We start from the raw sequence: 27,348 nt of genomic DNA, 5'->3' as shown, positions 1-27,348 counted from the left end.
AGTCTTAGAATGAGTAGCAATATCCACGCGAACCATCTCAGCCTAGACGCGTCCTCCTCCTCCTCTTCCTCTTCTTCTTCTTCCTCCTCCTCTTCCTCCTCGTCCTCGGTCCACGAGCCCAAGATGGATGCGCTCATCATCCCGGTGACCATGGAGGTGCCGTGCGACAGCCGGGGCCAACGCATGTGGTGGGCTTTCCTGGCCTCCTCCATGGTTACTTTCTTCGGGGGCCTCTTCATCATCTTGCTCTGGCGGACGCTCAAGTACCTGTGGACCGTGTGCTGCCACTGCGGGGGCAAGACCAAGGTAACGCGCGCCCCGGGCGCCCGCCCTCTGCGCCAGCCCCGCCGCTTCTCAGCGTCCCCTGCAGCCCACCTCCTCGCTCCGCGCCGCGCAGTGCCTCCCTCCATCCCCGCCTGCCTTCCCCTCGCCGCCTTCCCTTCCCTCGGCTCTCCCGGTGCTCTCGGATCGGGGCAGCGGGCGGCGCGCCGGGGGTGAGGAGTTGCCCCCAGCCGATGCGCTCCGGGACACGGACGCCCAATCCTGCCCTCTTGTTTATTGTAGGGTTGTTGGCAGCTGCGGCTGGGGCCGGGGTGGGGAACGCACAGTCTTGGGTGCCGTGGTGCGGGGTGGGGAGAGCCTACCCCTCGGGGACAGAGGGAGCTGGGGGCAGCTGGGTGCGTGTTCTACACCGCTCACCTGCCGGGGCTCGGCTCCTGGCGGTGGGCGAGTGGGAGGACATCCGCCCATACTTTAGGAACCTGTTGGGGAGATGAGTTCGTGGGGTCAGAAAGAAGGGAAAATCCTTTGGGCAAGGGAGAGAATAATTTTGCACAAGGGAATCCCGGGGGAGGAGCATGGCCCGAGATAGCAGGGGGACTTCGAGGGGCGAGAAAAGTTGGGGAGATCCATCCCAGTATTGGGGGCAGCCCATGGGGCTGCCACTTTCAGAATGTGTTGAGGTCGCATATCTGATGTAACCTCCCACTCCGTCCCTTAGGTGTTCTAGTGGAACATACCCCAAGTTCTTCGGCCTCTGTTCCTTTGTCCCTAGGCCACCCACTTTGGGTCCCCGGAAATGCCACCAGCAGCGCGGAGCTGGAGCAGGGGTCCACCTGAGGCCGCGGTTTTACGCGGAGCTTCTTCCCTGGCGCTCAAGGTGGCTAGATGTCGTCGGCTTTAGCTATTCCTGGCGCAGACGCCCACCAGCACTGAGGCTGGCGACACCTTCGATGTATGGTTGCTAGGCTCACTGCCTGGTCTGTAGTCGTGTCCCTAGAGATGTCCTCCCTTCCCCACAGCTACTAGCTGGAGTGGGGGGCCCGACACTGTTTAATAGAAAACTGCAGAGTAAAAAAGAAAGAACTGGAAAAAAAGAGAGTGACCCAGCTGCCTTCTTTCTGAGTAATTCCCATCCTAGGAGACTTCACAGCATGAACCGTTTTGGAGGGAAGGGACATCCAGGGGAATAGTGCAGGGTAGATGCACATTGCAGCCTCCACATGTTCACATATTTTCTAGTAAAGTTAAACTGAGGACCCCTCAAACTTCCACAGGGCACAACTACTTGTAGCAGCCTCCTTAGCGGCTGAGAGAAGTAGGGAAGCCAGGGGCTATGGGTGAAGGCTGACTATGAAAACACCAGGGCGAATGGAGGCTCTCTCTCCTGATCATTAATTATACATCCTGTTGGGTGCTGGAGCTCAGCTGTGTTTTGTGGCAGCACATTTGTGTTTTGGAAAATACTGGTGTATTGGAACAAAGGGAGAAATATGAAAACCGTCATTCTCTTCGTCATTCTCTGACTTCTCCGGAGGCCTGCAGGTGTTGGCCGGAGAGTTTTCTTTGGAATTACCTTCTCAGCCGTAGAGGTTCTTTCTTATTTGTTAAGGGGGAAAACCTCCCACCTGCCAGAGAAGCCCTCAGGTTAAACAAAGCCCTATACACCAGATCCCTGCCTAGCCTTCCTGCTGAGAACAGCTTATTCCTGGAGCCTTCAGATTCCCACATTCCCTCTCTCCATCCTCCTCCACCTCCCCCAACAGTCTCGGGAATTTTGTTCCCCGGTTTACTGCGATTCAGCGACTGTCTTTAGAGGAAAGATAGCTCACAGTTGTGTGTGTCTGAAATGTTCCCTAGATGGAGTGATCTGGGTGAACTTTTTAACAGCTTGCTTTCTTTCAGGCAGTGGGCAATTTTGATCATAATGAAAACTTTTTCAATGATTCAAAATAAGTTGTGGTGTTTTTGTGATCCTGGGGTCCTAAACACAGCTTCCAAAATATTTTTACGCTAGGGAGTACATAAATGCAATTGCTGTGTCTGTAATGAAATGCTAATCCCATTGCACACACAAAGGATCTCCTAAATGATGAGCAAGCATAACTTCTGTCAGTTTACTCCAGAAAATAGGTTTTTGGCAACGATTAGAAAAAACAATTCATAAATATTTGGCTATATTTTGTAGCTCCAAGACCTGCTGAGTGGACATAAATGGAAGTTAGTTGCTATAAGAAGTCCTCCAGGGATGAGAGGTGATGGTGGTTGGTTCAGAAGATGTGAGGACAGTATAGAATGAGTGCAGGTTCCTTTTGATACCATGAGTCCATTTTAAAGCATGCCCAGAATCTCTTGATATCTGCCCCTAGATTCGCTCACTTAAGACATAGGTAGCCAGCTCATTATAAGCAATAATGGTAAGTTAAACCTTTTAAAAGCTTTTCTTTCTATGCTTGAGGTCTGTAATTTTATTGCAATTGTGTGTGTGTTTTTGTCTTTTGTTCTTTTTGCTTTCCAAGTATTTGGTAGTTTTGTCAAGACTCAATACACAGGCATGTATTGGCTTAAGTTTAGAATAATAATTTTTGTGCTAGATTTCCCAAGAAAACATAGGCTGCCTTTCCAGAAAATTCTACCAGCCCTCAGATGGGTTCACCCTCACCATCCTTCAGCCCCAAGATGGCTTGATCAAGAGCTGGATTCCAGAGGAAAGCAGGTCTTTTGTAGCATCTAAAATTCTGTGGGAGATAAAATTCACCAAGGACCTCCAATTTCATGAGTGTTTGGTCTCTGGGATTGCACCATCCTTTTGGATCAAAGGAATCCAAGACTGTGGACATGCATCGTGGGACATCTCTTCATTAGTACCTCTGGTCTCTGAATCTCAAATAGTGAATGACTTTAGTCTTTTGAAAAGAGTGGCATGTGAACTTTTTCAGAAAGTGAAGAAGAAAGCATTACAATTTCCTCCTGTTGGGAACTTGGTCACAGTTATTCCAGTACTGTGTTCTTTGCTGTACTTTTTCACATTGTTTTTTTCTTTGTGGGATTTCATCAGAGCTCTCTATTCACTTGGGTGTGACATTGTGAAGTTCAATCCTGTCGTAGGCTATATTGAATAGGGAGCTGCTCTGATAGCCTGAATAAAGCCATGACTTTGAAGAAGTTATTTAACCTCTCTGGTGTCTCTCTTTCCTTATGTATAAAATGTGGGGATTGAATTCTGTGAGTTCTAATGTCTCTTCCTGCTCTGTGATTTGATTTAGGAGAGAGGGAGAGTTGAGGAATAAGGGTTAAAGTTTCTAGCTCAGAATGTGTTTTGCAATCCCTCAGCAATTCTTCTAGGAATTCAGCCTTGGGACAGTTACATATCTTTATTTCCATCTTCTGCTCGTCTTTCAGCATATGGTCCACTTCTCTTTAAATATCTGGGGAAACTGAGGCCAACTTCCTGATGGAGCTGTGGTTTGCTGAGGGGCCTGAGTGTGGCTGGGCATAGAGTTATTTCTATTCTCAGTTTGAGCTGCTGTCCTTGCAGAAGCTCGGGCTTGATCAAGGATGGTCTGTGTGTAATGAATTATCGAGATGTTGTCTCCATGGCTGTGCCTGAGAAAACAACACGTTTTCTCTGTCAGGCTCGTGACTAATATAAATATCAGATCCCATTACAGCTTGGTAATTACCCAGGGTCTGGCCTGACGCATTCAATCAGGGCTGGAGCTTCGGTGCCGTGGAGCTCTTGATTCCAGATTGGCCCTGGTGCCTCATCTCATCGTGTCCTGGGGATTGGCTGCACCGGATGACCTTCAGATACTCCTTTTTGAGCAGATTACTTGGGGTGGCCTTGGAGGAGTTCTCGGGTTCCAGTCATGGGGGAGCTCCAGCTGGCCGCCCTTGTCCAGAGAGCTTGTGCTCCTCATTCCTGGCTCTCTCTTTCTCCTTTTTTCTTTATTTTCTTGAGACGGAGTCTTGCTCTGTTGCCCAGGCTGGAGTGCAGTGGTGTGATCTCAGCTCACTGCAGCCTCCGCCTCCTGGGTTCAAGCAATTCTCCTGCCTCAGCCTCCCAAGTAACTGGGACTACAGGCACATGCTGCCACACCCGGCTAAGTTTTGTATTTTTAGTAGAGATGGGGTTTTACCACATTGGCCAGGATGGTCTTGATCTCCTGACCTTGTGATCTGCTCACCTTGGCCTCCCAAAGTGCTGGGATTACAGGCGTGAGGCACTGCGTCCAGCCCCTGGCCCTCTTTATGGAAATGCACATTTTAGTACAAGACTCTGCAATCGGACAAACCCAAGTTCAAATCGTGGATCCCACATTTATTAGCAGGGCATCTTTGACTGCCAACCGTGTTGAGCTTTGATTACTTCACCCATACCAAGAGCATACTGATGCTTACTTTGTAGGGTTCTTAGAGGGAGCAGGAATAATGGTCATATAGCACCCTGCAAATGCCAGGCACTTAGCAGGGCTCTTGTAAGTGGTAACTATCATAGCTTCACGAAGTGCTGAATTTATTTTCCCCTTGATTCATTGAACTTTTAGCCCCTGAAGGGCTCAGACTATAACAAATACAATTTTTGAGCCAAAAGGAGCCTTCAGATCCTGAAGTATACTGTCATAGGTCCAAAAACCAGTTAGAGTAAGACTGAGACATGGGCTTATCACTCTTGGCTGTTGCAAGGCTAGAAGGTTAAGGCAGGGCAGCAGAGGTAGGCTCCATCGATGAGGTCCTGGCAGGATGGTTACAGTTTTGATGGTGGGGTATCAGTGGACGAACATTGACAGTGTGGGGGACCAGGAGCTGCCGGGCTGGCAGAAGGGAAACACTGTGGCGTTTGGTGGGCAGTTGTGGTTGTCCAGCATTGTACCCTTGAGGAGGGACAAATTCCACCCCTGTTATCCCAAGTCCAGAACGCATAGACCTGTCTCCCAAGTGATGTCACAGTCTCTTGGCCAGGACACTCACTGTCTACCCAGACCAGCTTTTCCAAGACACCCCCTCGACCAGTGTTTCCCAAAGTGTGTTCTGTGGCACACCTGCCTTTTAAATTACGTTGTGAAAAAAAATCAGCAGGCATGGCATGGCTGAGCTTTCCCCTTTGGAGGGTCACATCACAGGCTTGGCAGCATCCTGCTGGTAGAGAAATTGGTTAAAATGCCCTCAAATGTGCTACCTGTGAGCAGTCTTCCTCTGGTGTCAAGGCTGCTGTGCAGTGCCCAAGGTTCAGCCTGTGATCCTGGGCAAAGACATCATGCCTTTGTGCCTCAGTTTCCTCACCTGCAGATTGAGGTCTATGATAGAGCACAGTCTCATGGGGGTGGTTTTTTTCACCAACCCCACTTGATAGCATTTTCTAGGAGGACACTAGGAACCTATGGCCTCCTTTTGGGAGCCTTGGTCTAGCCCTGCTTCCAGGTGCCCAGGAGACTTGACCAAACATACATCAGGAGGAAAAGAAGAGCTGCTTGCCCCCTGCTGTTTGGCCTGGAGGATAAAGCATTCCAATGGGAAGGCCAAATGGACCTTCTCTTTGCCTCACGGCTATTTTGTTCCCTGGATGGGGACATTCACTGGGTGGCTGATAGCTAGGAGTAAGTGCTTGCTTTGGGGCTGTCTCTCTCTGTCTCTCATCAGGGCATGAGAGACCTGGTGCAGAAACAGTTACATTGGCATTAGATTGCAGTGCCAGGACCTCCTTCCCAAAGTGGGTGTCCCAGCTCACACTGGCAGTGACCATGCTAATCTGTGAATCACAGCAGCCAGCACCACCTTGCTGAGCTGCAGATCCCTTGGAGGGTTGCCTCTGTGGTTCCAGTGAAAGGGCTGTTTGTGCTGTGATGCTGGCCCTGGGCCCTGTGGGGAACACTGGGTCCCTTGGAGACATCCCTGGGGATCAGGCAAGGCCACGCCTTTCTGTGCACAGTCAGGGAGCAGACCAAGGGTGTCTCTTTTAGAACTGCTTCTTGGGTGGGTGGAACCCCATGCATCAGGCACCTAGAAAAGGAAACTCGGGGACCCTCGGAGGCAGGGGTGTCCTAGTACTGTGGACAGAAGGCCCGGGGAGTGTTCAGTGGGGATATCAGATCTTTATCTTCAAGGACTGGAGAGTGTCTCTAGGCCTGGGCTTCTCAAACATTTTTTTTGTTTTTGGACAGGGTCTCACTCTGTTGCCCAGGCTGGAGTGCAGTGGCATGATCACTGCTCACTGCAGCTTCAACCTCCCAGGCTCAAGTGATCCTCTCGCCTCAGCTCCCTGAGTAGCCAAGACTATGGATGTGTGCCACCACGCCTGGCTAGTTTTTCAATTTTTTATAGAGACGGGGTCTCCCTATGTTGCCCAGGCTGGTCTTGAACTCCTGGGTTCAAGTGATCTTCCCATCTTGGCCTCCCAAAATGTTGGGATTACAGGTGTGAGCCACTGTGCCTGGCTAACTCAGACTTTAATATGCTCAGGAATCACCAGGAGCTGTTAAAATGCAGGCTGTGATGAAGAAGATCCAGTGTGGGACCTGAGATTCTGCTGGTCTGGTGAGACACAGGCTATGCTGATGCTGTGCAGACCACACTTTGAGTATCAAGGATCTGGTCCATCCCTCAGCCTCCGGGCAGTCCATCCCTGAAGATCGGCTTATTTTTAAATATGGAAATTCCCAGCTCTTAAAGGGGGAAGGGATGAGAAGCAGAAGGTTTGCTGTGCCAGACCATTGGGTGGAGAAAACTCCGTTCAGGCCAGGGTAGCTGTGGTACAGGCTGGGCTCTTATTTGTGAAAGCTGATGGTCCAGGTGCCTGCTCCTAAGGAACCCATCAGCACTGTGGATTTAGGGTTGGGTTGTGGCAGCCAGAACAGTGTTTATAGGGTGTGGTCTGCGTGTTACCCACCAATGTGTGGGCTCTTCCTCGTGCCAGTTGGTCATTCTGCAAAGGGTGTGACTTCCCGAAGTCCAGGAGGGCAACCCAGCCAAACCACCTCCTTGCAAAATTAAAGGCTGTGGTGTTACCAGGGATGCACTGCGGTGATGCTCCAGGCTGGCTGGGGACCACTCCCTCTGGAGTGTTTGAAGTCAGTGGGCATCAAGACTGCCAGCCTGATTTTCCGTAGGGGCCTGGGTGGGCCTTCCCAAATGGAGGGTTCAACCTCAAAGAATTGGCTGAAGAGCTGCCCGTGGAGTGACTGGGGGACACAGGTGGAACCGTGCTATGCGGCCCTCCAATGCACTTCTTAAGAATTCCAGCAGACGAAAGTGAAAGTAGCTCCTTTTCTCACCATACCAGGGTTTTTCACAGCTCACACTGTCAGGGACTTTTTCCATGAGATGTACTTTTAATGTTGTTTCATCGTCAGAGGGGAGAACCATGAATGTCTGCAGCAGGCAGAATGAAGAAGGACTTGGCATTGTGGCCTGCACACAGTAGGCCCTTAAAGAAGTCTTCTGGTTATAATTATTGTTGTTGTTTTGGCTTGTGTTGCATATTAAGTGCATACGATGTGCCAGAAACCAAGCTAGGTGCTGGGGGAAAAATAAGTAAGACCCAGTTCTGACTCCCTGCTCCTTAGGACTTTTATTAGTACTTGACAGGCTGAGCAGAGGAAAAAACAGTTATCTTCTCATGGAATATGAACATCTGATCTCTGAATTGCCTGCAAACTCCTTGAGGGCAGGAACTGAGTCATACAAATGTAAACACACATACATGTTGGAAGGCTCTTTCCAGTGGTTAGCTGGGGCCTGAATGAGAATGCATTGGTTGGGGGTGGCAAATATATTTTGCTGCTTTTTTGGGTAATTTGTTAGACACTGTGGAGAAACTCCTGGTGAAAGGGATGGACTTGGTTTGTTGACAACATGGTGCTTGAATCATTCGTGGATTTTAATTATTTATGCCACCTGGTCTCTCTTGATCAGTAGCTAACAAGGATTTAGTTCATAAGGGGCAGCTGTTTGTGAGGTGGATGAGTCAGGCAGAGGAGGGAAGGGCAGTTTCAAAAGAATGGCTGCTTTAAGATGTAACTTGCCTTGTTTTTGGCATTATTTGGTGATTGTCTTGGGACATTATGTCTAATTGCCAATCTGGAAATGTAATTGGCACTCCAGGCCCAGAATGGGTATACTTAACGTTGTCAAGCTGAGCCTTGGAATCACCTCCCTGTAAGATCTCGTTACCTGTATGACTAATACTTCTTCACGTGGCCAAAATCAAAATTATTTAACACATCTCATGTGTTTTCTATTCTTTATGCTGTTTCACTGGCCTCTCTACCAGATTTTCTTGGGGACTCAGATCCGGTGGACTCTGGGCATTTCAAAGCGAATTCACAGGAAAGCCTAAATTCCAGCCTTCTCCCCCACCTCCTGTCGCTACAGTCTTTCTTTTACATCCTCTTTCCTTAGTGGCTCGCATTCCTGTGGGTTTCTGTGGAAACTTGGTGCTATTTAATTTTGGTTTCTAGCACAATAGGGAGGAATACTTCAATTTGGGGAAGAAGTAATTAAGGTAAACATGTAGATCTCCCCATTATCAGAGTTGACTTTTACTTGGGGGAGGGGTGTTTTTTTAAAAGGAAAAATAGGATTTTAGACTTTTTTTTTTTTTTTTTTTGAGACAGAGTCTTGCTGTGTTGCCCAGGCTGGCAGGCTGGAGTGCAGTGGCATGTAACCTCCTCCTGTAACCTCACTGTAACCTCCTCCTCCTCAAGGGTTCTCGTGCCTCAGCCTCCCGGGTACCTGGGATTACAGGTGCATGCCCCCATGCATGGCTAATTTTTGTATTTTTAATGGAGACGGGGTTTCACCATGTCGGTCAGGCTGGTCTTGAACTCTGACCTCAAATGATCCACCCACCTTGGCCTCCCAAAGTGCTGGGATTACAGGCGTGAGCCACCGCACCCAGCCGGATTTTAGGTTTTTGATTTGAAGTGAAATTAATTTCCATCTGTTAGCTGCTGAAGTCTGGGTCCGTGATGTCTTTTGCAAAAGAGTTTTTAAGGCAAGATTGTCAGTAATATTCTTTCCAGGGTCACTTCTAACTGTACAAAACTGTTCAGCCACGATGGGTCTGCATCTTTGCACATCATTGTAAGCCAAATTATCTACAGGCTGTTGGGCTGCCTGTATGTGCATTTCAAGTTGGGAGTATAAGATGAGTATTTATTTTATTTTCCTGTTCCATGTCTTATTCTAGATCCTTCATCCCATTTAGAGACTGGACAGTCCTCTCTGTCTTCATCTTTGGGAGTGAACTGGGGCTGGGGGATGGGATCGAGAGTGGCCTCTGCTGGTTGGGGGCTTCAAGTTTGTAGTTTAGTAGACAACAAATAGCGACCTGATTTAACAAGTGCAGAAACGCATGGAACTATAAACTCACAGAGGTGGAAGGAAGCTTTGGGGCCTCAGGCTCTATGTGCTTCCTCCCCAGTGCTGGAAGCCCACCCTACCAGTGTGTTTATGATCTCCTGAGGCCACCATTCTACTGGGGACAAACCCACCTTACGATGAACTTGGAAAGATCTTTCTGTTTGCACTAGTCCCTCTTTGCTTCTAGTCTGTGTCTGGGACATGCAGAACAAGCCTTGGTGGACGGTGGATTTCAAATTCTAAATCCAGTCCAGGAAGGGACAGAGCTGGGTAGTGTTTCCATGTCCGCAGTGTTGTTAACCTTAACCTTAACTTGTGTTTCCTCCTTGAAGGCCACTTTCTTTTTCTCCCTGGCTTCCCTGGGTTCCTCCTCCTCCTGAGACTGTGTGGTTTCCCTTTGCCCTTTGCCCAGAGTTCAGAAAACGACCCATTCTGGTTGTTTCTTAAAGTTTGCCTTCTGAGGTCTTTTTGGTCTTGTCAGCAGCTGTGGCTGGTGGCTTTTGGCTGTCGCTGGGCCATAAATTCACCTCCTTATCAAAGTCACGTGCCCTGTATCTCCCAGGTTTAGCCCCCTTCTCAGTTTCATGGGAGGGTTGTAATTTTGGGGCCCTGCCAAGAATCTGGATGTAGGGTGCGGAACCTTTGTTAGGAAACTCGAGCTGGATTCCATTTTCTAGGTGTTGACTCTTTTCCACCTAGGGAGACAGACAGTGCTCTTGAACCTCTTTTTGCATCACTTGAATACAGCCACTCCTTAGAATAGGAGGCTGTTTCTTCCCCACCTGATTATTGGGTCTCCTTTCCTCTGTGGCTCCTGTATACGTCTGCTGTCATCTCCCCTATTTTGTTGAACTGAAAGAAACCAGAAAAGAGAGCAAAACACACAAGGGAAGAAGGTGAGGGAAGGCAGGAGGTAGAGACAGAGGTTCACACCAAGGAAAAAAGAATTTCTCCTCTGAGAGTTAGGGGTTGGATAAATAGCTGATTGGATGGATTTTGGTTTTAGTTCCTTTACCTTTGTCTTAATGAATAAATCATATCGAATGACCTCACTTCCAAGGAGTAAAGCATATATGAAGACCAGTGAGTAGAATGAGTTCACTTTTGGAAAATTTTAGCTCTTCAAACGAGACATTCTGTCTAATGAACTGATAGCACACGGCCTGTGTGGCTCAGAGGTGAAGCGTTGGAAGGCTTTGTGGGGAATCTTCTTTGTGTGCTTGTTAACCGAGAGCAGAATTCTGCTCCTCTTCAGGAGAAGTTGCCACATTCACATTCTTTTCTCTTTATGTGGTTTTGGAAAGTCGACCCTTTGTGACTCTGGAAGGGGAAAAAGTGGGCCTCGAGTTATTCAAACGGAGAACTCAGAGATAAGCGTTCTAAGGCTTGGAGGAAAGATTTGGAAGATGAAAGACCTTACCCAAGTGCTAGGGATTTTTATGACCAACATTAGCTGGCAACAGCTTAATATACATTGTTGTTCTCCTTCCTGCATCTGGGAACACTTTCCTCCCAGAGCTTAGAGGAATTATTTCAGCTGCCCATGAATTATGGCCATTTCTCCTGTGGATTGTGGCAGCCACAGCCAATCAGGTGATAGATTCTGGAAGAGTATAGGAATGATGTCTCTAGCTAAGCCCACAAGAAGGCTCAACAGTTTGTCTCAGTCTAAAAAAATCCCAATCATTTCTTAAGTTCTTTCACAACCCTGTTTTCTCCATAGGATTTACTTTTTAACTTCAGCGTTTTATATTCTGTCCTTAATCCTAAATGCACTATATGTTCATTGTAGAACATGGGGATGTCCAGGGGCATTAAACAAAAAGGACACAGTCACACCTGTTAGGATGGCTATTGTCAAAAAAATAGAAAATCACCAGTGTTGGTGAGGATGTGGAGAAACTGGAACCCTTGTGCAGTGTTTGTGGGAATGCAAAATGGTGCAGACGTGGCGGAAAGCAGTATGGCAGTTTCCCAAAACAAATTAATCGTTGAATTATCATATGATCCAGCAATTCCACTTCTGAGTAGATATCCAAGAAACTTAAAAGCAGGGTCTTATGGAGATATTTGTACACCCATGTTCACAGCAGCATTATTTACAATGGCCAAAGGTGGAAGCAATTCAAGGGTTCATTCATGGATGAATAGATTAGCAAATTGTGGTAGGTACATGCAGCAGAGTATTATTCAAGTCTGACACATGCTACCACATGGATGAACATTGAGGACATCAGCCAAATGAAATAAGCCAGTCACAAAAGGATAAGGTCCACTTATATGAGGTACATAGACTTGCCAAACTCATAGAAACAGAAAGTAGAAGGGTAGTTTCCAGGGGCCAGAGGGAGGGAAGTGTTTAACGGGTGTGGAGTTTCAGTTTTGTAAGATGAAAAAGTTCTGGAGATGGGTTGCACAACAGTGTGAAATATGCACTTTTTAAAGTGTGAAGTACTACACACTTAAAAATGGTTAAGATGGTACATTTTTATCATCTGTGTATTTCACCACAATTATAAATAAACATTTGAGAAAAGGGAAAAACATTCCTCCAAACCCCCCCTCCAGGAGATGACCACCATTATCTCTGGGCACATTTCCTTCCCTGACATGTTCTTTACCGTGGCATTCTTGTTTTGTTAGTGGGCAGCTAATATTCTTCCTCTGAAGATTGCAACCCCTCTAGAAGTACCCAGGCTGACTTTGAGTTAGGCGCTGCCCACATTGAGAGCAGACAAATGAAGAGAACAACCCTCTTTCTGCCTGTAGGGTCTGGTTTAATGGTGTCTACTCTTAGAGTGAAGTTAAGGGAGTGCTGGATTTTTTATTTTGACATATGACAAGTGACCAGCTACAGTGTCTTAGACAAGTCATTGGCTCCGAGCCTTAGTTTTCTCATGCATATAACACATTCTCTGATTTCATGATTTCAATATAAAGCCATTTCTTAAGTCAGATTTTAAAACTGTCATTTTTACCTGGTAAAGAACCAAAGATTAAGTTATTGAGGGCAGTGGATCCAGGGAGAAGTTCTTGTTCTACTATAAAACACAAGAGTGAAATTTGATTGACATGTCCCCAGAACTTCAATATTGACTTTGATGACATATTTAAGGATTACAATCTGGGGACACAGGCCCCGTTGGAAATACCATCAAGCCTGTCATTTAAAAAAAAAAGTCTCAGAAATAGGTTTTTGTGACTCTGCTATTACTTCTAATGATATAGCTACGCCACTATTGAGGTTTTAATTTTAATTTTTGGTGTGGGGGAGTGGTTCAGAACATCTTAGATTATAGACTATAAATAGTGTGCTATGATAGGCTGGCTTTGTTGAGGTTGAACATAAAAAGAAACATCTGATTAAAGAGAAGGTCATGCAAATCAACTTACTTTGATCCTTTTCCTTAACTTGCCCCCAAAGGCAGCCCTGGAGCCAGAATGTTCATCTCAGCCCTGTTCCACAGCATTCCAGCTGCCAGAAGCAGGGATAAGATTACCACGGCTTCTGTGGCAAAAGAGCAAGTGTCTGAAGGGATGATTCCCAAATACTCAATAACCTCCGGAAAAAACTCCCCCGAACCGTAAGCAGCCGGCACATCAGAACTTACTGGAATAGTTCTCTTAGGTTACATAACATCGATTCGATTATGCTACCGGAGCCATGCATTAAATTTTAACTTGTCACAGATACATTACATTAACACTTCACAGATCCACAGAGTACCAGGTAGCTTTGGGGTGTTGGTAATTGTGTGGGACTTGCTGCAATCCAGGCAAAAATACTTAGTTGTACATTTTGTTTCTTCTGTACTACAGTTTAACTCTTATCAGGGGTGCAAACATCCTCCAAGTATTCTTTTTTCTTTTTTTTTTTTGAGATGGAGTCTTAGTCTCGTCCAGGCTAGGGTGCAGTGGCATGATCTCAGCTCACCTCAATCTTTGCCTCCTGGGTTCAAGCAATTCTCTTGCCTCAGCCTCCCACATAACTGGGATTAAAGGCACGCACCACCATGAATGGCTAATTTTTTTTTGTATTTTTAGTAGAGACAGGGTTTTACCATGTTGACCAGGCTGGTCTCGAACGCCTGATCTCAAGTGATCCACCAGCTTCGGCCTCCCAAAGTGCTGGGATTACAGGTGTGAGCCGCTGCACTCTGCTGCTCCAAGTACTTCTTACAAAATAAACTAAACATTTAGACAATAGTGATTGCCACTGTAGTACTGAATGCTTGATTTATGACCATGAACCAGATATGACAGAGGTTTTTAAAACTCTGTGAACCTTTTCATTTTCCAGTGACAGGCAATGCAACTGCTGTATTTTTAATTGGTCCCTTTTTAAAGTCTGGAGCTGAAATGTTATCATGCAAATCTCTCCTAAGTTGCATGGAAACTAATAAAATCACGAAGGTTTCTATTTGTACTCTATGAACACAGACTGTAATGAAACTGAAACAGCTATCTCCAGGGACGATGCTATTTAAATTCTAGGCAGGGCTTTAAAATGATTTTCATGGTGAAAACAGAAATTAGCAACTGAGACGTTCCTGTTCTTTCTTCCCCATTTCACCAGTGCCTGTTCACCCATGATCCTTTTTACTTTCTGACCTCAGAAAGAATGAATGTAAAGCAAGAACCTCCAGTCTCTAAGAGACCCTGTCTATAACTGGTTTTAGAAAACAGCAATGATTCCTCCTCAGGTCTTGCATTTATTTCCAGACCTACTGGCACTTTTGTTTGGGGAAGTCTTTCTGTGGGATTTAGAGTTACTGTTTTCTTAGGGGAAGGAAATTAGAACAAACTTGTTTGAGTGGCTTCTATGCATTAAGCATTGTTTGAAGCTCCTTATGTTTATTCTGTTATTTAATCCTCAAAACAATCCTGTGATGTAGGCCCTTTTCAAATTCCCATTTTACAGATTAGAAAATGGATGCATAGAGAATAAAAATGTTTTTCTTTTTTTGGATAACAAACTTTGAGTGATTACCGTGTGTCTGGTTGTTTTTAAACTATAAGTATTATATAATCCTCACAACAACCCAGTGAATTTGGTGGTATTATTATCCTCACTTACGGATTTGCAAACTGAGGCACAGAGAGGTTGAGTAACTGCTCAGGGTCACACACAGGTGAGGGACAGAGCCAGTTTAAATCCAGGCAGGTGGGCTGTTGTCCCATGCACCTAATCCCACACTGTACACCTCATTTATACCTCCTTAGCTCTTCCTGGCCACAGTGTGAGGGAAACTCTGATGACATAGACAGGACTGAAAAGAGGAGTGGTGTATTATTGTTCCTGGATGAGATGTGAGGTTCCTTGACAAGTTCAGAGAGTTTCATACTACTGAATTCTCAGGTATGTCAATTCCCAGGATGAGAAGGAACCTTAAATGCTGTCTAGTCCTATTACATTCCCTGAGTCTTAGTTTTTCTTGCTGGAAAATGGGATAATCACCTTTTCTCTACCCGACAGGCAGCGGGCTGTGTACAGTCATGCAGGTCACTCAATGTACAACTCCAGGACTGCTATGAGATTCACATCAGATGACATCGAATTGTACTTTATGAACCACAGCGCATGTGCCACATCTCTGTGCTGAGGGTTATGTGGGGGCACAGAATCAATATTGGGTCATTTTTCTGAGTGTCAGCAGTCTTCCATGAAGTTTTGGAGAAAAATAGTGTTTTTTTCTCCACCTCCTGGGCTCAAGCTATCTCCCACCTCTGCCTCCCGAGTAGCTGGGACTGCAGGCTTGTGACTACAGGCATGCACCATCATGCCTGGCTAATTTTTTGTATTTTTGGTGGAGATGGAGTTTTGCCATATTGCCCAGGCTGATCTCTAACTCTTGGGCTCAAGTGATCCACCTCTCTCGGCCTCCAAAGTGCTGGAATTATAGGCGCGAGCTGCTGTGCTCAGCAGAAAAACACTATTTTTGATATTAACATTTACACTGTACACAGAATTTACTGGAGGTAGGATGCAGAATTTAAGTAGATTTTTAAAAACTTGAGAGAGAGGGGTGTGTGTGTGTGTACATATGTGTGAGATGCACACAGATCCAAGAGAGCATAGGGGATCAGCAAAGTTTGTACCCACCAGCAAAGTCTCATCATTAAACCATGGGCCTGTGCATCCTGGTGTGGAATGATGCCTTATTATCCCTACACACTGCCTGCTCATATCTCAAACTCTGAAACTGTGTTAGTAAAAGAATGGGAATTCTGTGAAAGGGAAATAAATATATCCAAATTCCAGATCTGTTAAAATTTAGCGCATTTGGATGTTGGTGCGACAGAGAGTTTAATCTGCACACTCAGAAGAAGGTAGTGGTTAACTCATTCAGTGGTTATGAATCTTCCTTGACTTAGAAAGATCAATTCCTTGTGCCTCTCCACCTCCATGGCCTGGAAATACATTATTGTATATCAATATGTCTCTCTTTCTAGACCATTGGGCATTGTGGCCGTGTGCCTGCCAAACCCCATGCGTGAGAATATTTTGGAAGCAGGAGACAAATTGGTTAGTTAGCAAATCTTTATTAGCGTGGCTGTCCTTTTCCTGGGGATATGGGGTCATGTAAGACATCATTTCCTCTCTGGCAATACCAGTAACCACATTGCATGATTCCAGGGCGCCATTCACATCCTGGTCATGAATGATGCCCTATGGAGTTGTGCAGTGCACAGCCTGCATGCCCATATGTGTTGTCTTTTCTAGGCATCTAGCTGTGTTTGTATAAAACCCTTACACAACAAATTAAAAACACAGTGCAAGGCCCATAATTCTTAATGGCAATGTGAATAACAGAAACACCAAGAATTTGGGATTCAGAAAAGGGGGAGAAAACAGAATTGGCCATAGAGGGAGTGGCCAGAGAGAACCCACTGGGGATGTGGGGTTATGACAGCAGCGCCATCCTATCCTCCAAGTCCAGCCTCTGCAACAGGTGATCTCCCTAACTTCTGATCACTGTGTAGCCGCTGCCATGATACAAGAGGCCTCCCAGGCCTCTGTGCCTGTTCTAAGCATGAGCCTTGGAGAAGAGAGAATGCTCGGTGCCAGCTCATGTGTATCCCATGGAAAAGGAATAATAGGACCCTGAGGACTTAGAAAAGCCTTCTCTGTTGCCAACTGTGCTATTTTTACCTCCCTCCCACGGCTCTTGCTGTCCCCAGGTGTTTATCAGCAGAGTGTCTTGCACCTGCATGGAAAGTGGCAGTTAGGGCCCAGGACTGCCTTGTGCTGTGCAGGCCACAGCAGTCTCCTTACCAGGCCTGGCGGCCAGGCCTGGCGGCCAGGCCTGGCCTCTGAGGCTGGCAGGCTGTGGTGAGGATGGTTGCATAACTGGCCTTTCTGCTGCTGGTTCTGGGTGAGGTCGAGCCAGAGAAAACAGGTCCGCAGTCCACAGCCCCTCCCGGGCACTAGTGCAGCAGACAGGCTTGTGGGCCTGGCAATGACCCCTCACAGTCAGGAGTCGCCCTTGCTCTTGAGCTGCTGAGCATCACTGCAGAGTGCCCAGGTCTGATCAACATCCCTGCTGGGAAATGTGGAGATGACCTGGCATGGTCCATGGTGATCCAAATGCGATAGAAGGCTGGGGGTGGCCCCAGGGATGGCCTATTCCTTCCCTTCCAACCCTCCACCTCCTCCATCCTTCAAGTCTTAGCTCACCTTGCTGGGAATGCCACTGTCCTGGGAAGCCTTCTCTACCTAACCTGGTCAGCTTTCTCTGCCTCTCCCTTCCCTGATGCTTCCTCTCTGTTTGTCCTTCCATCCTGGGTGGGGAGCGGCCCTCTGATGCTGCACCCCTATTTTCTATATAGGCATCCTGTCTCCTCTGCAGATAGCTACTTGTGGACAGGGCTGGTCCTGGTTTCTTTATGGATCTGTGCCTGGCAGGGCAGTGATCGGGGGTCACTCAATGTGGTGGCTGGTCTTCAAAGCAGGCCCTCAGTGAACCATGAGTCCTCGTGTTCATTCTCTTGGGTTGTCCCCTTTGGGTCAGAGCTAGCCCCTGTAATCCATGGGTTGCTTGTAACCCATGGATTGTGGTGGAAGTGATGCTATGTGACTTCTGAGGCTATGTTGGAAGAACCCTGGCAGTTCATTTGTTATCTGGAAATGCTGCTTCTTAGGGAAGTTGGCCACTATGGGGGGGAGAGTGAGAGTGAGAGCAAGTGTGCAGGTGGGCACATGAGAAAGAGAGAGAGAGAAAGAGAGAGAGAGAGACTCTCCAAAGAGTACCGAGGCACCATGCATATGTGTGAAGATGCCATCATGGGAGTGGGTCCTCTAAACCCAGCTGACATAGATTGGAGATGAACCCACCAGCTGATCCCTCTACGAATTCCTGGCTTAAAAGTCATGAACAAAATGAAATGATTGTTTTAAGCCACTACACTTTGGGGTAATTTTTTATACAGCCATGGATGACTGGAACAAATAATTACTATTCAGTGAGGTCCTTTCACAAGGTCCAGCTCCTGCCCTCTCTCTAGGTTCCTCTTAACATCTTCCCAAGCCCTCCACACCCAGCTGCTTAGGACTTCCTTCATTTCATTAAACCTTTTGGTTTTTACCTCTGGGCCTTCACACATGCTGTCTACACTGCTGGACTTCTCTTTCCTTGTCCTCCTTCTCCCCTTTCACTTAGCTGACTCTTGTTTATCCAGGGATGTGCTGGTAAGTTATTAACAACTGAATTTCTAGAGAAGAAAGCTCCTATGTACAGTGTTCGTCAATTCCTATGGTATAAATATTCCTGCCCTGGCTGGTTTGAAGATACCAGTGTGATGTCACAGAACACAGAGGTGGGTATTGTTATCCATGATCGGTAGGTGTGGAAACTGAAGCTCAGAGGAGTTCAGTCACTTTTCTGGGTAAATCCCAGGCAGATATGGCCTCTGATGTGCTTGGCCTCTGAGACCATGCTCTTTCCACTGAACCACACTGTTCTGAAGAACCAGTAGCTATGAGCACAGGTAATATTGCTGCTGGGCCATCCTGTTTCTTCTAGACGAGTGGTCTTCCCTCTGCATTTCTTGAGTTGCTGCAGGCTTTACCTTATGCTTACCATACCTGGCCAGTTGTCAGTTACCACACCACACTGCTGGTTTCTTTCCTGGACCGTATTTATGGTATCTAGACTCTGGGGGGTGTGCAGTGGTGATGGAATCACTGAGACAACAGGGACCTGTGAGTCCATCTTGAGGTTTGATTAACTGTGTATTAATTAGTCAGCTAGGCCTCTGTAACAAGAGGTCAACATGTCAATGACTTAATACAGCAGAAGTTTACATATTGCTCATATAAAGTACCATCAATGGTGTGTGTGGAGGGTGCAGTGAGGACACATGTCAGTCAGTCATTAGTAACCCTGGCTCCTTTCACTTGTGGACCTGAAATCTTCTAGGGGCCCCTGAAGGTCTCTGCTGGACCCTCTGCATCTGTCTGGATGATAGGGGATGAGAAGTAAGGATCATGAGGGGTAGTTTTGTGGGGGTAGTTATGGAAGTAATTCACATCACATCTACCCGCACAGTTCATTGGCCAGAACTTGGTCACATGGTGTTTTAACTGCAAGGGATCCTGGGAAATGTAGCACTGCACTGCACCCAGGAGATTGAAATAGATTTGGAGGACACCTGGACTGCTGAAGGGGCTCCCGAGTCCCACACTGAGGGCTTCTGCTGTCCATAGCTGGCTCTGCCAGAATCATTATCATGACCCAATAAGAAAACTGAATGTTTACTGGGTGTCAGACACACTGAATGTTTGCTAGGTGTCAGACATGGTGTCAAGCACTTTATGTGCATTATCTCAATCCTCTAAATCAGCCTGTGATGTAGATACTATCTGTATTATTCCCATTTTACAGATGTATAAAAACTGGGGCTTGCAATGGCTATGTGATGTCACTTGCCTAAGAGGCATCCTTAATAAGTGGCATTACTGGCATTAGAAACCAGGGTTTTCTGTCTTCAGATTGTTAACTCTTAGCCTCTTCCTATGCTGCTCTGGAATTCCTTCAGCTCTGCCTCTTCTTATCCCTGTCTGCAACTTGAAAGCTACTCAGTTTCTTAAACATCTTCAGGATAAAGGGACTAACGGGCATAACTGCCTCCCTGCTTCATGTTTCAAAGAGACTGTCACTGGGTAACGTTGGCCCTAATTCAAGGGTGGTGAATTGACAGTAGTTGCCTGAGCCTGCCCTCATAATTTGAATGCATCATCTCCCAGTCTACCCTCTCCCACTTTGAATCTTACCTGGTGTGGCTCTTTGCCTGGAGCATTGAGAGAGGGGAAGGCTCATGGATGACAGAGGCTGCTTCCTGGGTTTCTTGTCTCACTCATGCGGTGATGTGCTTCACCTTGGAAATGCACTTCATTTGGGTAAACCCTTCTACCCAGGTCCAATTTTATGTCTCAGTAAAGTAAGTTCAACAGTTCACTGCTGAGAAAACAGGGGCTCGAACATGAGTAATAACATGAGTAATAAGGTTGCCTTTCTAAAATCCAATGGACCAGAATTCTAATGTCTCAATGAGCACCATCTCTCTTTCTAGATAGTTCAGTGTGGTTATCAGGAACATGCCCTCTGGAGACAGCCTACTCAGGCTTAAATCATAGTTGTGTTGCTTGCTGACCTTTGGACCTTGGGCAAGCCACTTCACCTCTCCATGCCTCAGTTCAGTCACTTGGAAAGTAGGACTAAAATAATACTGAAAATGCCCTCAAATAGTTTCCTAATATCAAATTGACTTTTTTTTTTTTCTTTGAGATGGAGCCTCACTCTGGTGCCCAGACTGGAGTGCAGTGGTGCAATCTTGGCTCACTGCAACCTCTACCCCTCAGGTTCAAGTGATTCTCTTGCCTCAGCCTCCCAAGTAGCTAGGATTACAGGTGCCCACCACCATGCCTGGCTAATTTCTATATTTTTAGTAGAGATGGGGTTTCACCATATTGGCCAGGCTGGTCTCGAACTCCTGATCTCAAGTGATCCACCCACCTCAGCCTCTCAAAGTGCTGGGATTACGGGCATGTGCCACTGTGCCCGGCCTTCAAATTGACTTTTAAATGCTGGGAGATGTCACCCCACATTATCCTCCTACTGCTTGTGGTTATTGGGAGGATCATGTGTTAAATGCTGAGGGTAGCACTTGCTATATACCAAGGGCTAGGAAAGTGTTAGTCATTATTGTTACTTTCATTTGGTCACCTTTGGGAGACTGTGACATTTTCCCCTAATGTGGACATTGACAGTAATCCCCTAGGTCATTGGTGACTCTGTTTCTGGTAAATCTCCACTCTAGTCCATCCGGGTTGGATTGCACACCTGTGGAATGTCCACCCCTCCTGGAATGTAGCATCTCTGAAGCCTAGGACTGTATGCCTTTCATCTTTGCATCCACAGTGCCTACTGCAGTGCTTGGGGCATTTGGAGTCCCCTACCAGGGTTGCCTGAAATGTTATCCCCATATTGAGGGTGCGTTAAAGAAAACAAACTTTTATGTTCATTTCTGTTTCCTGAGTAACCTACAGCAGTGTCTATCATCACTAAATGCTTTCAAATAAATGCAGGACCAAAAGAGTGGTTTTATCTTTTCCTGAAAAATGAGGGTCTTTTTCTGGGAGCACCCTTGCTAGCATTGATGCTGTCTTTCGCATGTTGTCTGGGGTGACATCTGTCAGCATTTGAAAGTCAATTTAATATTGGGAGACTGTCCGAGGTACTTTGTGGGCAAGTATATTGAATAGGAGAAGAAGCCAACATGGGTAAGCTATGCCTGGTCCCTCAAATGCCTAATGATAAAATATTGAATCTGAAGGTTCTGGGTGGCTTGTAAATGAGCTCTGTTGGCTATTTCCAAAGAAAAGTTCCAGAGATTCTTTGAGTTCTGGCAGCATTGGAATTAGCGTGTAATCTCCACCCACCCCCAAGTACAAAAGGGCAGCACCCATTTTGAATGTTCATTTTGGTCTCTTATATTCAATCTTGTGAGCCTCTTAGCCTATTTTGGAGTTGGGCAAAGGCGGGTTTGAGTCCCAGCTCTACCTTGCACTAGCTCGGCGGTTGTGGCCAATTTAGTTAACCTTGCAAAGCTCACTTTCTTCATTGTTAAACTGTGAATACTAAAAATACCAGCCACGTAGAGGTTTTGTGAATGTAAAAGTGAGCATTTAGCATCTTGTAAGTGCTCAATAAATGGCCCTGTTATGATGAAGTTGGCCGTTATTTTAGATCCCTCTCCTTTGTCAATACAACCAGGATGGCACTGAACTGAGGGAGACGAGGCCACTGGAGGGGGCAGGGTAACCAGGGGCCAACAGCATCAAGGCGGACAGTGAGGTGGTGCTAAAGATGGAGGCAGAACATAAGGTGGGAGGAAAATGGGGTGAAAAATGCTCCCTTCCCTCTGCCTCTCATCACCCATGGCACACGCCCATACCACTATAGGAAGGACGAGGGAGAGGGGAATGGAGAGAGAAGAAAGGAAGAATTTTGGAGTATGAGGCGTCAGGCATTGAAAGGGTTAACTCAGGGGCGGGGCCTCAGTTTGCCACCGGTAAAACTGAGGATTGGATGAGGCCATTCTGAGCGTCCCTGATGGCTCCAGCAGTCCTTTGCATTTTTGTAAGAATTGCCATTGTGCTCCTGCCTGTTCTGTCCCCACACCACCCACCTTCTGCAGCCTCAGGCAGATGGAGATGATGTCAAAAGGAACAGAAGGGGTGGAAAGTGCTGGAGGACACAGAATGGCTTCTTCCAGAAGGCTGAGGGTCTGTAAAGAGGCTTAGAGGCCTAGTAGCCAGAGCAGGACGGACCTGGTGGACCCATCTGTTGATGCTGGGGCTGCTCTAGGGCCTGGTGAGTGGTGAATGGACCAGAGGCACCTTTTGGGCTCTGAGCAAAGAAGAAAGGCCAGGCTCCAGCCCCAGCCTTCCTGCCTGGTGGGCTTTGTAGTTGGCACTTTCCCCTATTTAAGAACCTGTGCTACTCTGATAGGCTGAGGCAGGCCAGGCGCCTGTGTTAAGGTTGCTTAACATCTGGTATTCATCTCCAGACTCTTTCTTCTATCAGGGATTTTGTGTTCTGCGGCACCAAGAATGTCTTTCTGTACACCGAGTTCCTTCAGGAAGACTTTCGGGTCTTCTTTCCACTTCACACTCCCTCTTATCTCAAGTTTATTCTGCCACAGGCATTTGGTTAAGCAAATATTTTGCTCATTGGCAACTTGTCCCATACCTGGGCCAGGTTATGAAGAGGGTTCTAAGAGTGTCAGTCATGTGGTGCTTGCTTGGGGAGCCCAAGCTGAGCTGGGGCTTGGTGAGGGACAGATATGGGGGCTCCTTCCTCTGCTCATGCAGTGAGGTGGAAAGGGCAGGGGGTTGGGGTGCAAGGACCTGGGTTCCTCTTTTGCCTCCCCTGTGTGGTCTTGGGCAAGTTGTCTACCCTCATCATGCCTCAGTTTCCATTACATGTAGGGTGAAGACCACAGAGAAATTTCCACCTAGCACATGAAAAATACTCAGTAGGTAATGGCTCCCATTTTTGTGATGTATCCAGGTAGAATAATGGCATTTAGCAGAAGTTAGTTTATTCAAGCTCACCTTTGAGTCCATCTTACACAAAGCACTGGTTAGGTGAGGGATGGAGATGAGCCCTGGAGAATTCCACATAGCTTCCCTTCTTCAGCTCTCCAGCTAGATTGTAAGCTCCTAACTGTGGATCCTTCAGGATTTGGCACACTCTGGGCTGTGGGCCACTGAGGCAGGACATACATCTTCTTCATTTATCTCTGTATTCCCAGCACCAAACATGTGGCATGTCTCTGGTGGGCATTTGGTAGATGGTGGGCGAATGAATGAACAAAGGGGCATTCAGTAACCTCTTGCTGATGAATTGACTAACACTCCACACTGGTTACATTTATATTTTGGGCACTGAATCTCTTTGTTGTCTGGCACTCTGTGGGTATTTAGTTATTTCTGGAAGCTGAGGTTGAGCCTTTCAGGCCACCTTCACCAGGTCCCAGGCTCCAAGTAGATGAGACACCCGCCCAGGCCTGGGCAGTGGTAGGGAGGGTGTGACCCAGGCGTTGGCCTGCAAATTTGCCCATACTCCTTAATGCCAGTGACTTGTCACAGGGCTCCTGAAGCCTCTCATGCCTGACTGCCCCAGAAGAAAGGGTATTTTGTGAGCTCCGTGGGGTGCAAGTGTTGAAAAGCAGTTCCCACCAGGAGACAGCCTTCACCTGTGTTTGACAAAATGACAAATTCATTTTTTTTTCTTCTCTACCCCACCTATCTCTTCTTTCCTTTCCTGTCTGAAGGGGCCTCTGTCAGGCCAGCCACCAGCTATCATGAGAGGAGCCAAGTTCCTCATTGCCCTGTGCTGAACCGAATTGCAGCAAATAGGATAGAGGAGGCAGTTTTAGCTTGAACGCAAACATCCTGTCAGAGAACAGAGTGATTATAGTTTTCGCTGCACACAGGGAAATAAGCACAGAGGTGAATCGTGGCATCTGTTTACTGTTAATTAACCCCTTCGTGTACACCAGTGTTGCGTGTGAGCTGGTCTGCAGTCTGAACCGCATCCTATAAGGAGGACTCCCTTGGCAGCCAAAACCAGTTGGCCCAAATGCCTCGATGGGCTTCCTGCTTCACTTGTTGCCCATGCAGTCTGATTTTAGATAAAAGCATTGCTTTTGGGCCAGATAAGCTTTGAGTTCTTTAATGAGGCACTGTGTGTATTGGAGAGAGGCGCAGAGCACCCAGAGCTGAAGCTGGTCAGTCCTGATTGGCCAGAGTTTATGGGGCTCCTGGGAGGTATTAAACTCTGTGCTGCAACTGGGGGAAGGTTGTGGGGGAAGGTTGGGGTCAGGGAGCTGCTGTTTACTGAGGGCTTACAATATATCACATTCTGAGCTGGCCACTTTGCATCTTAGCTGCTAAAATTCTCACAGTGATCCTGAAGGACAAGTGTGGTTCAGGAGCTTAGACTTATAGAGGTTAAGAAATCAACTGGTAGTGGGGGTTGGGGGAGGGCCACACAGGCATCCCAAGAGGTAGAAGACAAGCTCAGACACCCAGGAACTTACAGACTTATTGTGTGTGAGACAGTTCCATACCATTTGTAATTTATTCCCAAAATAAACAGTTATTGAGCATCTATTGCATGCCTGTGCTCGTAGGGGTCGGGGGAGTAGGGGGAGAGAATCCAGAAAGGAGTCAGCTCCAGCTTTGTCTTCCGTAAGCAAATGGCTTAGAGGAGATTGTTCATTTTCATTGTTTTGTTTTGGGGCAAGGAGCTATGTCAGGGAGGTGAGGAGGTAGAGTAGAGAATCATCCTCCACCGAAATGAAGAGAGGAAGGTACCCCCACATTTGAAATATGCCTTGAGGACCAGAAGGGAATTGACCAAGTTTTGACTGCCATTTTTTAAAATTGAAGTCTAACATACATTTAGGGCATGCACGGACATTAGCTGTACAGGTTGGTACAATGTATGCACCTGCACAGCCACCTGTTCTTGGAGGCAAGAGCCCCGGGTTGCATGCGGTGTTCAGGCAGAATGAGGAGATGCCGACCACAAGTGCTCCTAGGAATTCAGAGGAAATGGAGCTCAATGAACCCCCTCCAAATCTGGTTTCCTCCAGAAGGGAGAGGAAGATGAATATTCATGGATCTTGATCTCTTTTTGCATCGTTTACATTTTGCTTTCTCTGGATTTGAGACTCCCCACCTGCCCGAGTTCTGAAGAATAATTGTTTCATGCCTCACATTTTTACTGCATTGGGAGAAAAAGAGGGAAGAAGAAAATAAATTGGGAGAAGAAAAGATGATAGGACTTCCTGACTAGTTCAACCAGTTTTGTGACCATGACCTAGAATGCGCCTGGGTCTTCGGCCATGTCCATGAAATGTGCACATTATCTTTGGGGTTTGCAGGAGCAAGGCCTGGTGCTGAGCTCTGATGTCCTGCGGCCTCCATATGTTCTTGAGGGGATGTTTCTGGATCTGGATAGGTCCATGTGTTGGGAGCACTAGGAGCCAGGAGAAACCAGAATGCCACCAGGATTCCCATCTCTTTCTTCTCTGGACTCCTTTAGCTTGCACTGTTGCATTTCTTAAATCATGTCACTATTCAAATATATACTTTACTGTTTTGTGGACCTTGATCTTGCCTTGCTGATTGGATTATAAATTCCTCTTTGGGCTTATGATCACAGTGCCTTGTCCTTCTCTGATGTGCTGTCCCCTGCGTACCTAGTCTCGTCTGAGCACGCAGTACCTCACCCCATGAACGCTTGCTGTGTGCACTGATTTTGCACACAGCAAGGGTCTTTGGTAAAGTTGTCTGTGGCTTGCTATTACAGGGACATGGGATTGGATCTAGTTATAAGCCAGTAGAAGAGTTTCTGTGTCTAGGCATCTGGGTGAACACTGGCCTTGGGGAACAGCAGATAAGCTTGGAAAAAAATCATAGTAACTCACACTTAATGGAGAACTCGCTATGTGCCAGGCTGGGTATGAGAGACTTTACGTAGTGGAATCAGTGATAATGCTTTTGATTGCATGTAGCAGAAATGCTCACTTCAATGGGTTTAATTTTAAAGGGACTCCATTGACTCATATAATTAGAAAGGTGGATAACTTCAGATGAGCCTTGATCCAGTGGCTCAATGATGTCTCCATGGACCCAGTTTCTTTCTGTCACTCTAATCTGCTTTCCTTACAGTTGGCCTTGTCCTGAGGCTGGTTTGCCTCTGGGTTCACACATGGCTGCTGCAGCTCTGGAGGGCACGTGCTGATCTGCTTAACCTTGTCAGGAAATAAAGCACCTTTGCACCAGTGTTCCTAGAACAGGGTCTGAAACTTGCTCTGATTGAATGGGCTGAAACTGGGGATTATTGTCAGTATCCTCAGAGCCTTATGGATCTCAAATGGAAAATGGTCTGTGAGGAATGGGGAAGGTGGAAGTTTGGAAAGGAGTCAGCCAAAGTCCCCTGCACGTGGGTGGTTGCATTTAATCCTCATAGTATCCCTGTGAAATTGGCATGATTATCACCCCCATTTACAGACAAGGAAGCAGAGGCACAGAGAGGCCAAGTAATTTGGCTCAGTTCACAAAGCTCATGGCTTCAGCCAGGAATTGAGCCTGGACAGTTGGACCCCAGAGCTTTGCTCTGCTAACCACTCCATGGCATTTTTCAATAAGTAATTTTTTTTTTTTTAAATTGAGATAAAATTCCTTCTTTTAAAGTGTACATACAGTTTGGTAGTTTTTAAGCTCATTCACAAAGTTGCATAACCATCACTATTATCCACATTTTCATCACCCCAAAAGGAAGTCCTGTACCATTAAGCAGTCACTCCCTAGTCCCTCTGCTCCCAGTCCCTGGCTGGTCTACTTTGTGTAGGCTCTGTGGATGTGCCTGATCTGGACACTTCATATAAGTGGAATCACACAATATGTGGCCTTTTGTGTCTGGCTTCTCTCACTTAGCCAGTGGGAGTTTCTGATTAGGATCTACTGTGTCTGACCTCAAGGAATCTCCATTCCTATCTTTCCCAGCAGGAAGGAGACAGCACCGCTGGCCGACTCTGGAAGACAGAGTTTCTGTACTAGAGAGAGAGAGAGAGAGAGAGAGAGAGAGAGAGAGAGAGAAAGAGAGAGAAAGAGGGAGAGAGAGAGTGCCC

The 27,348-nt window shown here is 46.8% G+C and overlaps 1 protein-coding gene across 15 annotated transcripts in view; it reads left to right on the top strand.

Annotated features, from left to right (window-relative positions):
- Positions 1 to 6: 6 nt before the first annotated feature.
- KCNMA1 (potassium channel, calcium activated large conductance subfamily M alpha, member 1) overlaps positions 7 to 27,348 on the top strand; it is a 770,521-nt gene continuing 743,179 nt past the window's right edge. For all 15 annotated transcript variants that reach the window (XM_011974877.1, XM_011974876.1, XM_011974875.1 and 12 more), the window contains exon 1: positions 7 to 306. In XM_011974877.1, the coding sequence (XP_011830267.1) occupies positions 10 to 306 (297 nt within the window). In that variant the 5' untranslated portion in view covers positions 7 to 9. The remainder of the gene's footprint in view (positions 307 to 27,348) is intronic.

This window comes from Mandrillus leucophaeus, unplaced genomic scaffold, assembly GCF_000951045.1.
Source record: "Mandrillus leucophaeus isolate KB7577 unplaced genomic scaffold, Mleu.le_1.0 Scaffold15, whole genome shotgun sequence".
In the NCBI taxonomy this organism is placed as follows: Eukaryota; Metazoa; Chordata; class Mammalia; order Primates; family Cercopithecidae; genus Mandrillus; species Mandrillus leucophaeus.
The sequence above is the reverse complement of the archived record's forward strand: the minus strand, read 5'-3'. Positions and strand labels throughout refer to the sequence as shown.